The 13399-nt window shown below is 36.2% G+C and overlaps 2 protein-coding genes across 8 annotated transcripts in view; both read right to left on the reverse strand.

Annotated features, from left to right (window-relative positions):
* Positions 1-1030: 1030 nt before the first annotated feature.
* LOC132161925 (uncharacterized) lies at positions 1031-4566 on the reverse strand. Its single transcript, XM_059572146.2, has 3 exons — positions 3967-4566; positions 2844-3011; positions 1031-2742 (listed from the first exon to the last, which is right to left on the reverse strand). The coding sequence occupies exons 1-3, from the start codon at positions 4531-4533 to the stop codon at positions 1033-1035; spliced, it is 2445 nt and encodes an 814-aa protein (XP_059428129.2). The 5' UTR covers positions 4534-4566; the 3' UTR covers positions 1031-1032.
* A 4703-nt stretch (positions 4567-9269) lies between these two features.
* The window catches only part of LOC132192206 (uncharacterized), a 9688-nt gene continuing 5558 nt past the window's right edge, over positions 9270-13399 (reverse strand). For 3 of the 7 annotated variants that reach the window (XM_059607477.2, XM_059607476.2, XM_059607479.2), the window contains one exon: positions 10667-13399. This exon is cut by the window's right edge and continues 470 nt beyond it. In XM_059607477.2, coding sequence (XP_059463460.2) covers positions 11873-13399 — 1527 coding nt within the window. In that variant the 3' untranslated portion in view covers positions 10667-11872. Of the gene's footprint in view, positions 9502-9677; positions 10352-10383 lie in introns of those variants that run through there. The other 4 variants (XR_009441324.2, XR_009441325.2, XM_059607478.2 and 1 more) reach the window with 4 other exon arrangements.

Below are 13399 nucleotides of genomic sequence, written 5' to 3' on the forward strand. Positions count from 1 at the left end.
TATATGATAGAATATTAATTAAATTAAAAATTTCTTATCAGTTTAAGCTTTTAGGATAACTGATAATTTAACACAATATCAAAATAAAGGTCTCGAGTTTATATCTTATCTCTGTAATTCACAATCTATTTACTGAAGTAAAGTTTGAGCTTAATCTTTTGAAATAAGTGATGATTTAACATTCTTTATAATTTTCTTTGAGGTAAGTGTTGATTTGACACTCTTTATAATTTATCATGATTTAGCGATCTTTACGATTTCTCAAATCACAGTTTCTAAAAGGACTGGAATAGATTCGAAGTAATCTCTTTATTTTGTAGAGATCCACTACAAAATACTAACGTAATTAAGCTGATGATTCCTTTTTCTTTGAATAGTATTTGGAAGAATAAGATTCCTTCAAAAGTGGTGTTCTTTATATGCACGATAGCTTTAGGGAAGATTCCAACTATGGATAGCTTGAGAGAGGCGCATCATACCGGTGGTTAGAGTTGTATGTGTATGAAGAGCGGGGGAACCATTGACCAACTATTGCTTCATTTCGAAGTAGTCAGAAACTTGTGGGAATCGATCTTTCATCTATTTGGGATGGAATGGGTCATGCCCTAATTGGTGGTGGAGTTGTTGGCTTGTTAGAAATGACAGTTTGAAATACACTCCAATATAGAAGTTCAGAAGATGATTCCATCCATTGTGCTCAGTGTAGCGTATTTGGAGAGAACACAATGCTCAAAAAGTCGAATATTGTTAAGAGAAATGTGACAAAAGTAAAAGCCATTATGTTCTCATTTTTTTAATTTCTTGGAATTTCTTGATTTTTTTTTCTTCCCTTCATTGGGTGTTTCTCTTGTGTACATTCTCTAACTTTGGTTGCGCCCCTCTACACCTCTATTGAATTATTTATAAAAAAAAAATAATAAAAAAAAAATTATTAAAAAAAAAAAAAAAAAAAAAGGTGAATAAAATTTTAGGAAGATCACTAATCTTACCACTTCAGCCAAGATATTTAAATTTAGATGGATGAGGTATATATTATGTACACAAAGCACTAATTTTACAAGAAATTTCGTTCCAATTTACAAGGCTTGAGGGATTCTCCCATTTGACTAGTTCTTTTACTTCTTTCTCGATCTCCATTGTTTCTCTTATCAAATTGCTGATGCAGAAGCCTAGGCCACTCAAACAAAGAACTATTTGGCTCTTAAGCTTGTCCTCACCTTTGTTAGCACAAATCTTGCCAGCTTCTTCATTCAAGTTTTGAAGAAAAGGGTTTACAATGCTTTCAACCTCTTCTTCATTTGTGCCCAACAGTCCAAATGCATTTGCATTTGGAAATTTTCCTAACTCAATGTCATGAGAAACAATTTTCTTTTGTAACTCTTTTTCCAGTGCTGTAAGGGTCTTGATTGAGATTACCTTTTCGAGGCATTTCAATGAAGAGCTAACTTTTTTCTTGAATAACTCTAGATTATTATTCATGTGTTCTTGGAGCTCCTTAATATCAACTCTTGATATTTCTGTTACTTGTGAGATGAATTCTATTTGATAGGCCAAAAAGGGTAGAAGGTCCACCATCTTTAACAAAGATCTGAGGAGCTTACCATAACAAGAGCCATGGAAAGGCAAGAACCAGAAATTAGGCTCCAACTCTGCCTCTGCAATGAACTTTTCTAATTCATTGACATGACTTTTCAGCTTGTTCTGCTTTTCTCTCAGTGCCAGAAAGGTTGGAGCTTGCCCGTTCTTCTGGCTGGAACAAGGAACCATGTTGATCCAATCTTCAAATGCCCCCAAGCTCCTTGAAAGTTCAGTTTTGGCCAGAGTTGCTGCTCTTGCAGGATTCAAGAGAATCTCTACAATGAGGAAACAAATTAATCCAATGCAGGCTTCTGTGATTCTAGCAATTGCAAACTCACTTGGACGACCATAATTTTTCCTACCTAATATTAATAAAGCCCCTGTAACTGCTGAAATTCCACCAGCTTTTCCATACATTCGGCTATGCATTAGAAAGCTAGTGAAAACAGTCCAAGGTAGTAGTAGCATGAACCTTAAATCCTCAAATCTTTGGAAAATAAAGCAGCATAGGATTCCATAGACTGATCCCATTGCTGTGCCTTGTGCTCGAGCATTTGCAACTGTAAATATGGGTTGTCTTCCTGTTACAAAACTGATGGCAATCGTGAGTCCTGACCAATATCCATTTTCTTTGGTATATATCAAACCAAACAACACAGCAAAACCTAGAGAAAGTGAACACTTGAAAGCAAAAACCAAACTCTGGTTGCTTGGTTTTATGTCAAGACTGCTCCAAGCCCTATTGAAGCTACTACACACGTCTTGTTTTTCTAAAGCACCGGATTCTTCAGTGTCACACTCAAGTATTCGAGCAATGGGAGAGTCATCTATGAGGAGTTTCAAACAGAAGAAGAAGAAGAAAACTGGCAGCTCTTTTTGGGTAATGGAAATGTTATGGAACTTCCATAGGGACTTGTCTAAAATTTTTGCATCAAAAGGCATAGAGAACTCAGGCTGCTTGAATTTTTGGCCTATATGTACTTCCAAATTGCCTAAAACTTCTCTGAGTTCTTCATCCATCATGCTAACAGTGCAAGAAATGCAAGAAGTTAAGGCCATTTCCATCCCTCTTATTGGTATTTCAATGTGTCGTAACTTTTCTCCTTGGTCAATGCAACTGCGGTTTAAGAATTTCATCTGGGGTCTTTCCCATAGCATGCCTTCCTGTTGATCACAAGGAAATGGCTGATTTCAGCATTTGCATAAAATTGGGTTCAACATATATATATATATATATAGTAGAAGCTTTGCCAATGGTTGCTTACTTGATTGTCTTTTATACTTTGAAGAAGTTTGGCTCCTGCTTTACTAAGGGAGCTTGCTTGAGAAATCAGATCAAGGGCAGTTGTGTTGTCTTGAGCAGAGAAAGCGTCCATGAAGGTTCTTAACCTCTCACAAGCATTTTCACCATATAACCGCCATGTTTTCCTTACCTGTAATGTAAGGAAATAGCAGATTTCATAAGACAAATGAGTCGAAGACCAAAGACAAAGCATCTTTGTCTTGCTTAGAGCATCTCCAACAGATGATCTAAATAACTATTCATAGTCAAATATAGTTATTTTGAGCTATGTTTTTTCCTCAGCAAACACTTCAAAATAATTTTTTTTGCTAAAATTTGTTACAGTGAACTTTCATATTTGAAAGCCCATTGAAGCATCTTGCAAGCATTTTTTTTTATTATTTTTTTTTCTCATTTCTCTCTAAGTAAGGAATAAACAACAATAAAAACAATATTTAAAGAAAGTAGAAAGTTGCATAGTTGTTTCTGTTGAAAATTGTAGTAAGAAATATGTTACATGAATAATGTTATTTATGATCCGTTTAGGATTGTAATTTCAATAAGTGCGATTTTAAAAATTGCATTTTTGAAATCGCTACTTTTTAAAATCGCAAAGGTGTTTGGTAAAAAAGGTTAAAAAATACTTTTTTATTAAATATTTGTTAGGAGAAATCGTAATTTTGGTTTAAATTCGTGTTTTTTCAAATAAGCACTCCTAACCTGCTTATAAAAATCGCAGATTTTTTTTTTCTATTTTAAATCGCAATGCCAAACGCCTTACATTTTGCAATATCTTTTAAAAACGCAGATTATTCTTGTGAAATCATAATCCCAAACGCACTCACTGTTATATGACTGTCATATAATTTAATGATATAGCAGTGAAAATCAATCTTTAGATTAACACTTTTTTAAAAAAAAAATTAAAATAAACATTAATTTTTACTGTCACGTCATCCTAATTATATAATCATATATTAAATAGCATTACTGACGCCCATCCAAAAGTTACTTGTCTTTGTGAATTTATTATGGTTTGGATTAAGAGATAGCCAAACTTATTGAAAGAGTAAATTAAATTAGCATGCAAATGAATTAGTAATTACCTCGTAGTAGGCTAGGTGGGGGTAGGGAAACAACATGGCCAGGACAGAAGCCAAGGCTCCGAGCCCTGTACTAGCCGCGACATGAACCGGGTGCATGAGAGCTCCAGTTTTTGCACCATGAACCACAGCACCCACATACACAATCACAATCTGCCCAAATGCAATCCGCTTACACATCAAGTGCGTCGACTCCGGCACAGCCACCACGAACGCATTGACTGCCACCGCGGCCGCCGCTGCCCAAACGGTAAACCAGCCAGGTCCGATCACCCAGAGGCTGAGTACGGAGAGCGCCATAACCTGAAGAGTAGCGAGAAGGGCATGCCAGCAGCCTCTCAGGGCGTCTCCTAGCGTCGCGTCGGAGACGATCAGGATGGTGGTCACGTAAGAAAAAGCTGGATATTCTAGTAATTGCCTGACGGGCGGTGGGCCGTACAGGGTGGTGCAGGCGACTATGGTGCACGCTAGAATGGTCCGAAATGCGGAGGCTAGACGCACACGCCACAGGGCTTGCGTTTGCTGATCTGTTGTTGATGGCATTTGGCAATTGTTTAGTGTTGTGGGCATGAGAGTTGTTGTGTATATATATGCAAACGTTGTTTGTTTGTTCCAAAGAGTTGGGACATCTGGGTTTGTAGGAGAGGAGAAATGTGGAATTAAGTGTTTTAAGGAGTAATTTATAGTGTGAATAATTGAAGACTTGAAGTCTTAACTTCTTCCAAAGAGTGTCCAGTTGACAGTTGTCTTTTGCTATGGTGGCCCGCCTCCCCCAAAACAAAACATTTTTCTTTACAAGGTCTAAATAATTTTTTGGGTTCATGCATGTTGGCAAAGTCGGAGTCTTATTCGATTAGTGTAGATGTGACGTTTTGTATGAGTCTAAGATTTGCCTGACAATGATAGGTAGACGAAATGGCCCTACCCTTGAAAGATTTTTCGTCTTTTTTTTTTTTTTTTTTTTAATTTTTTAATTTTTATGTAGCACGAGTTTATACTTGAGATAGAGATAGAGAGAGAGAGCCAAGACAATTTAACATCATTCGTACGTATAGGTTGTTGAGTAATGAATGGTAAATCCTCATGCTAATTAATGTCATAGTTTTAAATTTATAAATGGTTGATGAGTCTCATTAATTGCATAATCCTATTAATTTTTAGAGATAATTTAAGTAGAATTAACTGATATAATTAACTTAAAAAGATAGAGTTGCACACTTCAAAAAAAAAAAAAGATTGTTGCAATGTGAGAAATAGGAGGGAGGATCAAGGATGAAAAAAGAAAAAAAAGAAAAAAAGAAAAAAGAAAAAGAAAAGAGAGTTGATGTATAAATAAGGGAATCAATAATAAACTTGTTAATACAATGACCATGCACGCCTAGTTCTCGATATAAAAGTCATGCAAAAAAATTAAGAGTCAGAGTGGCGCATCGTTGGTGGTGGCAGCACCACCTCCGATGCTTAAGTTAGTGAGAGAGAGTGAGATTAGGTTTATTTGGAGTACGAAGGAAAGTGTGATTAGGGCATGTTTATGCTAGTCCTCCCCCTCACCTTATGTAAACTCTACCCTAATTTAGCAGGGGGGGTCTGGTGAAGGCGAGTGTTGTCGGCCAAGGATTTGCTTTGCGGATTGGCCTTGTTCTAGTAGCCCCTCATTCGATCCCTAGCATGACATTCTCATTCCAAAACTAAAAATCAGTACTGAGAAATTTAAAAATTTAAAGGGAGTTAATTATGTGTAAATAATATGAGGAAAAGTATTATAGTTTATGCCTCACTATTGAGAGAGGTTCATATAGCCATGAGAGCATGACTCGGGAAACGTATAATATATATTTTATAATTAAGATTTTATTTTCTTCCATCAAAATAATCCTATTAATTTGAAGCAGTAGAATGGTGGTTAATTAAATTAAGCATAAGCATCCATATTTTATCCTTGATTTCATTAATTATTTGTACTAAATTAAAGCTTGAAATGCATGTCTCAAGTGAATTAACTTGATATTTGACTTCTATTGTCTGTCATTTTACATTGAGAGAGATTTCCAGATTGTGTTTTTTTCATAACAAGCATCCAACATTCAAGGAACTGTTTGTTTGCTTGTATCCCAATATATATATATATATATATATTGGGTGGCAGGGAGAATAGTAAAGACTTTTTGTTTCTCCACGTACACTTGGCGAATTGTGGAGAACAGACAACCAAGGAAAATAAGTGAACCAAAACCCCTGCAAGATGCTAACCACATGCTCTCACCAACTAGCTAGCCAATCACAATGACACGTCATTTAGCATGCAACACAGACAAAAGAGTTTGCCGTATTAAGTCGATTTGAGATATACATGACAAATCAATATGCCAATACTCATTCCTCAATCGACATATTTTAGTGATCAATGCTTTTCTCTTAGAATAAATATATTTTTATAAAAGACATATGAAACAATACAATTAATACTATTTCCTAGCATAATAAAAAGTCTAATTGTTGCTTTCTCAACTAACAATAATGAATGCTTATAAACAGTCCTAATCATTAAAAAAAAAAAAAAAAATTCAAAGATGAAAATAAAGTTTTCGTCCAAACTAATTAAGTTAGAGGATATTCTTTTAATTCAGTTTATTAAATTGATACATTTTTAATATAAGCTTATATTTGTCTTTAAAGTATGCGATTCTCACATGTATTTTTAATATAATGTCTTTAGAATATGCGATTCTTACATATAAGAATCACGTGTGCTTTAGTCTCTAATGATAAATATCAATTTCATAGACTGAGTTGACAAAATTTTTACTAACCCAGTTTAAAGAAGAACTTTGTTCACTCACCAATATACCTGTATTTTTTTTTTTTTTTTTTTTCTAAGCCCGCACTAATTCGCCCACTAAAAGAATATAATGCTAATTAGACTTGTGCTTTGAAACGGACAAAATTATAGCATGTATCAAATATGAAACGACAAAGGTTTTATGTTTGGGACCGGAAGAAATACTATTTAGTAAACTTTTATACGATTATTATATTATTAAGAAGACGTGACAGTAAAAGTCAACCCTTGATTTTTCTTTTCCACAATACGTTATTTGGATAAATAACATTGGCAAGTGGATTGGCCGTGTTGGATGATATTTTGGAGTTATTGATCCAATGGGGTCGTTGGTACTGGAATTAACCAATCCGACAATCATGAGATAAACTGCAGGGTACCCCTCCGATTTGTTAACCACCCATATGGTGGATGGAGCTCCCTGTGCCCTAGGGTAAGGGGCGCGCCAGGTGTGGCAGATTAGGGCGAACGCTGTCTGACTGGGTGCAATAGTTGGCGACTTGGTCGGCCAACTCCCAAGCCATTCATTTTATTACATGAATTCAAGACCACGACATAAACAATTTCAACTTGAAGCAGAGTTCATTAATGATCTTGTCATTTTGTGGGTTCTTTTTTCTTTTCTAAAACAAAAGATATGATATATACATAAAAGAAGACATTAGGTTTTATTCATTGTAGGTGTGAGATTTATGGGAATTATAACAAGGAGATTAAAGATATATCTAGAATTTTTAGTGACAAATACATTTTACCCCCCCAACTATCCACTTATTTGCACTTTGAACTCCAATGTTTAAAAAGTGACACTTGACACACCCCCTCCCCCCCCCCCAAAACTTTCAAATTGTTGCAATTCGACCATTCTAATTTTTTTTTCCAAAATGCTCCCATCCCAAGTTAAAAAAATAAAAATGAAGGGGTGTCCGGCCACCCCTTAATTTTTAATTTTTTTTTTTTTTTTTGAAAAAAAAAAGTCAGAATGGTCGAATTGCAATAATTTGAAAGTTTGGGGCTGCCAATTGTCACTTTTTAAACATTGGAGGTCAAAGTGCAAATTGGTGAATAGTTCAAGTGGGGTAAATTGTATTTTCCCCAAATTTTTATCTCAAAATAACAACATACTTAATATTAATACTAAATATTTTTCATATATATATGTCATCTTCCTTCTCTAGGTGCTTAACCTTGTTATATATCTACCATTTTCATTCTAGAGGTAGTTAACCTTTTTCAACAGGTTAAGACCGACCTCTAGACCTCATTGACAAGTTGGAGGGCCGTGCCATGAGAAAAAATTGCAGGCATTTTTTCATCTGCATGTATAAGACAAAGAATCATAGCAGACCAGTAAGTGTCAACTATTGGAACTCTTTGATATTTGAAAAAGAAAAAAAAAAAATCTAACCATATTAAAAATCCCAACACTAGCTAGCATGTTTTTTCCATTCCTTTGGACTGATCTTGCTATCATGCTTGGGTGCAACTCCAAAATTGTCTTTTAGGGTTATGGTTAGTCCAGGCAGCCTTCAACGATGTGGTTCGACCACAATTACATACCTAGGACTCTATAGTGCGGCCAATCGAAGAAGACCTAGATGATGACTTTGACTAGTTCTGCAATTGACACTCAAATTTCAATCTATTTATTTTCATATACCCAAAACAAAAACCAAGATATGGAGATATCAAATTAGAGACCCTATCTATGCCAAGGGATCCTTCATTTGGTTCAAAATTCCCTACGCCACCAATGCCTTTTCAATTCCTTGTGCGCCTTTGCTCGTGCAATTTGGGGAGAAAAAGGAAAAGCCGGATCTACTTCGACTTGTTCATGCGATTTGGGGGAAAAAGAGAAAACTAGAATTCATACAATGAGTTCATGCTTACTTGTAGAAGAAAAGGGAAAAATCAAGAAGGGTAAATCGATTTTGGTAATTTTTGAAATGATGTGACGTGGTTTAAAATAAACATGTAGTTCAAATGACACGAATTATAACCTGCTAAATAATATATATGATGTGGCGTGTAGGACATGTGTCACATTGTGATAAAACTTGACATAGCATGTTGTTATATTATTGGACAAATATACCAATTACGTTTATCAGATGCCCACAAGTACCATCTATGATACTTTTTGAAACCACGGAGTCCATTTGATTTCACGTTAAATTATAGGTTTGTAAAAACGATTTAACCCTTTAAAGTAACAATGCCACATGGCATGTACAGTTGGCACGTAGAATGCCAAATGAGAGCTTGTAACATTAATTGATTGGTCTAAAATGGTATATCATTAATTAATTGGACGATAGGTTGACAACGAGACCTTTTGAAATTAGAGAAAAATTTAGGGGCCTAATTGTTAAAATCAAAAACCTAAAGACCAAATTAAAATTGCATGAAAACCTAAGGGTTGGATTTGATTTTTCCCATATTAATAACCTGATAATGATACCATATGTGGATTGTGAGAGAGTTTTATATAAGAAATATATGATACTAGAAAGCACCAAGTGTAATACAGATGGTACAACTACGTACAAGATTACAAATAATGAAAAGGAGGATCTTTAGATTGGACAAAAAGAGGCCTCCGACCGTCGTAGGAACAGGTGCCACTGCCCATTCTCTGGCGGGATCATCGGAGAAGAAAACTTGCATAACAAACTGGAATGCATGGATGTCAATTGACCCTAAAACAAAAAGGATTACTGTCAGCCCTCCTCCTCCTAGATGGTTGAAGCCGAAGTTCGATGCAGCCGTTCGAGATACTTATGTCCTACTACCAGCTTGCGTTGGCACTAGAATTTCTGGTCGTTAGATACATGGGCTCGAAAGCAGCTCCTAACCACCCCCCCCCCCCCCCCCCCCCCCTAGCATACTACTATGTCAAAGAAAACTGACATGACAATTCACACAACATTGGCATATCAATCACAATCACAATCAAATATAATTGTTTCGTGGTTGATGTGATAAGTGTTCAGTGAATTGTCATGTCAGTTTGTATGAAACTTATAGTAAATTTTGTAATACTCGTAATAGCACTCCTAAAGGAAATGGGTTGAATTCCACAACTCTAGTGGGGGCGCAAGTAGTTGGCAGCCTAGATTCACAAAGGCTGCATTAGAGTTCCTAATGTCTTTCTGGGCTTTGAGAATTTACTCTTGGGTCTGTGTAGAATCTCTCCCAATGGATCTGGAAAATGAAGTTGCAAAGAATCGCCAAGGGACACATCTTTCTTTGTTCCTTCGTTTTTTTTTTTTTTTTGGGCAAAAATTCTGAAAGGATTAAGGGACATGTTTGCAACTCTCACTATTTGCTTCCACTACAACCTCAAATGCAATCGACCACGAGTAATGATCATGTACCCTCCACATTACTTGTTAAAGGCCACAGTGACATCATATATGGTCATCAGCAAGCGGATTGTGGGAATAGCATCGTTTTTTCTTTTTTTTCACTTTATGTTTTTGGTGATGCAAGAAATAACATTTTTCAATCCTACTCGAACTGTCTGCTTCCTTTAATACTCATTTTGCACTGCACATAAATATAAAGGGAAGAGCATAAACAGATGGCAAGGCCCCAAGAATCCAATTAATTGTTTGCTTGATATATTTAACTCATTTTCCAGTATCCACTTCATATATCCTACTACATACAGGCCTAACTTGTGAAAGTCCCATATTTAACCCTGGTTCTCCCTTTCTTACTTGACAAAAGGCAAAGCAAGATATCATCAAAGAAGTCAAGTATTACCTCTGACAGTTCTGTTATTGCTGTACTCCTGGAACTTGTATTTGTAGCACTTCTGAAAAAAGTATCAGCTAAGACTTGTTTTGTGAGCGAGTCCTAGGAAGAAACTTTAGCCTGGGAGAAAACCGCTGCTCTTGCTTCTTGGAAAAAGTTGATTTCCGCTTCCGGTCTTGACTACTGCCTGAAACTTTGCCTGCAATATTATACTACACATGAAATCGTTGCTAAGCTTAAAACAAAGATATTCTAAAAGAAAGAAATATTATCAATTAGTGTAGCTGCTAAAAGCTGTTCCTAAGTTGCACAAGCATTTAGATTTCACCAGCCTGGGCGGAAACTCCCGGTGGCAGTGGATCCCATGGAGACTCAGCGAGCCTTGCTGGTAGGCAAGGCTGTCATACCTATCCAAAAATATAACCTTAAATAAATGCACCGGTATATAGTCAACAAAATGGGTATGTGACCCATGGTTTGGTGGCACCTCTTTGCATTGGCACAATCAGGCGTGCAAAATCATCCCACCCTTATTTACTTCTTTTGGACATTTTACCAGTTTTCTAGCCCGCCAGGTGTTACAAGGAAATGGGCCAAATGGCTAGGCCTTTTTCAGGATACTTTTTAATCAAGGTTAAGCCCAGATTGTTGAATTTTCTATAATTAGCGCTATAAAGAAACCATCATAAATCATGAGAACCAGTATCATACATGAAGCCAACTACTTCTCAAGCTTGAATCAACAACATAGAAAGAAAACTAGTAGCAAAACATATAGCAAAGACCAACATAAAATCACTGCAAGGGAAATGTAAAACATAGAAATTAATCAGATTCATGACAGGCTGGCAATAACGATTTTGGAAGCTACCGGTAACAACAAAATGCTATTAGAAGATTAGAAAAATAAGCAGTCAAACATTCAAGATTTGACTTGGGATGCCGGGATGAGGAAAAATGCATGCTGGAGAAGCAAGACCTGCCAGCCAAGAACATTCTTATTCAAAATCAATAGTTTTGCAAATAATATAGGAATTATTTGTATCAAAACATCATTGACTTATAATTCCATCCACAACAAACATTGGGTTGCATACATCTAGTTAGAAATTGGTATAATTGGTTTGTAAAATTCAGAGCTTTCTGTCACAGTCGATAAAGAGCAGGAAAGAAAAAAGAAAGAAAAAAAAAAAGGGAGAGAATGAAAAAAGACATCGTTAAGCCTCAAAGGAGACAAAGTGTGGCTTAAAGCAATTGTTGAAACAGAGATTTGTCTAGGAGTAATCTGTGGAAAGAAACCTAATGATGGCACTAAAAAGATTCGTAGGTAGATCTTGAAGACACTAAAAGGTGATGGAAGCCCAGAATGTAAATGTAAGTAAAGAGAATAAATTTGCAGATGGTCAGCATGGAGAAATATTTGCAACCATGAGAAACATAAAGAAAAATTTGCACATCAGTTGCGTAGCAATTGGGATCAGGCTGGCTAATAAACATAATTATCATAGTTGGACATGAAATAAAAATCCTAATAGACAACATTTTGAGTTCATTTACATAACCTTCACTTTGCTGAGTGGTTTTGACAGCACAGGGCATCTGCTTTTTATTTCTTTCCTCAATCGGGATGCTAATCTCAGCATCAACCGGTGAAGATATTGCTTTCTTCTCTCTTGATAAAGTGCTGCTCTTTTTAGACACAGTGCTCCATGGAACAAAAAAACTTCCTTCAAGGGTATCTGACTCTGTAATACAACTTGACTTCTTAGCTTCCAAAGCTTGTTTAACTTCTATAACTAAATTTTCCCTTTCTTCATTAACTGTTGAACGGGTCAGCCTTTTGATGTTGGTTACCAGTGAAGATATTGCTTTCTTCTCTGTTGATGCACTGCTGCTCTTTTTACACACATAGTTCCCTGGAACAGAAAAACTTCCTTCTGTGGAATTGGACCCTGTAATACGACTTGATTGCTTAGCTTCCATAATTAAATTTTCCCTTTCTTCACTAACTGCTGAACGGGCCAGCCTTCTATTGTTGGTTACCGGTGAAGATATTGCTTTCTTCTCTGTTGATACACCACTGCTCTTTTTAGACACATTGCTCCCGGGAACAGATAAACTTCCTTCTGGGGAATTTGACCCTGTAATACGACTTGATTTCTTAGCTTCCAAAGCTTGTTTAGCTTCCATAACTAAATTTTCCCTTTCTTCATTAACTGCTGAACGGGTCAGCGTTCTGTTGTTGGTTACTGGTGAAGATATTGTTTTCTTCTCTGTTGATACACCGCTGCTCTTTTTAGACACATTGCTCCCAGGAACAGATAAACTTCCTTCTGGGGAATCAGACTCTGTAATACGACTTGACTTCTTAGCTTCCAAAGCTTGTTTCACTTCCATAACTAAATTTTTCCTTTCTTCATTAACTGCTGAACGTGTCAGCCTTCTGTTGTTGGTTACCGGTGAAGATACTGCTTTCTTCTCTGTTGATACATCACTGCTCTTTTTAGACACATTGCTTGGAACAGATAAACTTCTTTCTAGGGAATCTGATTCTGTATTACGACTTGACTTCTTAGCTTCCAAAGCTTGTTTAACTTCCATAACTAAATTTTCCCTTTCTTCATTAATTGCTGAATGGGTCAGCCTTCTCTTGTTGGTTGTATCCCTTAACTTCATGTCTTCAGAACAAGTCTGTGTTTGAACATTGTCATTTTGAATTGCAGTACCTTCTCGAACTGCTGAGCGAGTTATTCTAGCAGCTTTATTAGGTTGGCTCACATTCCTCTCTCTTGTCAAACATTTTAAAGTTACTTCAGAATTAGTGATTTTTGAGACTCT

Source organism: Corylus avellana, chromosome 10, assembly GCF_965113065.1.
Source record: "Corylus avellana chromosome 10, dhCorAvel1.hap1.2, whole genome shotgun sequence".
NCBI classification, from domain to species: domain Eukaryota; kingdom Viridiplantae; phylum Streptophyta; class Magnoliopsida; order Fagales; family Betulaceae; genus Corylus; species Corylus avellana.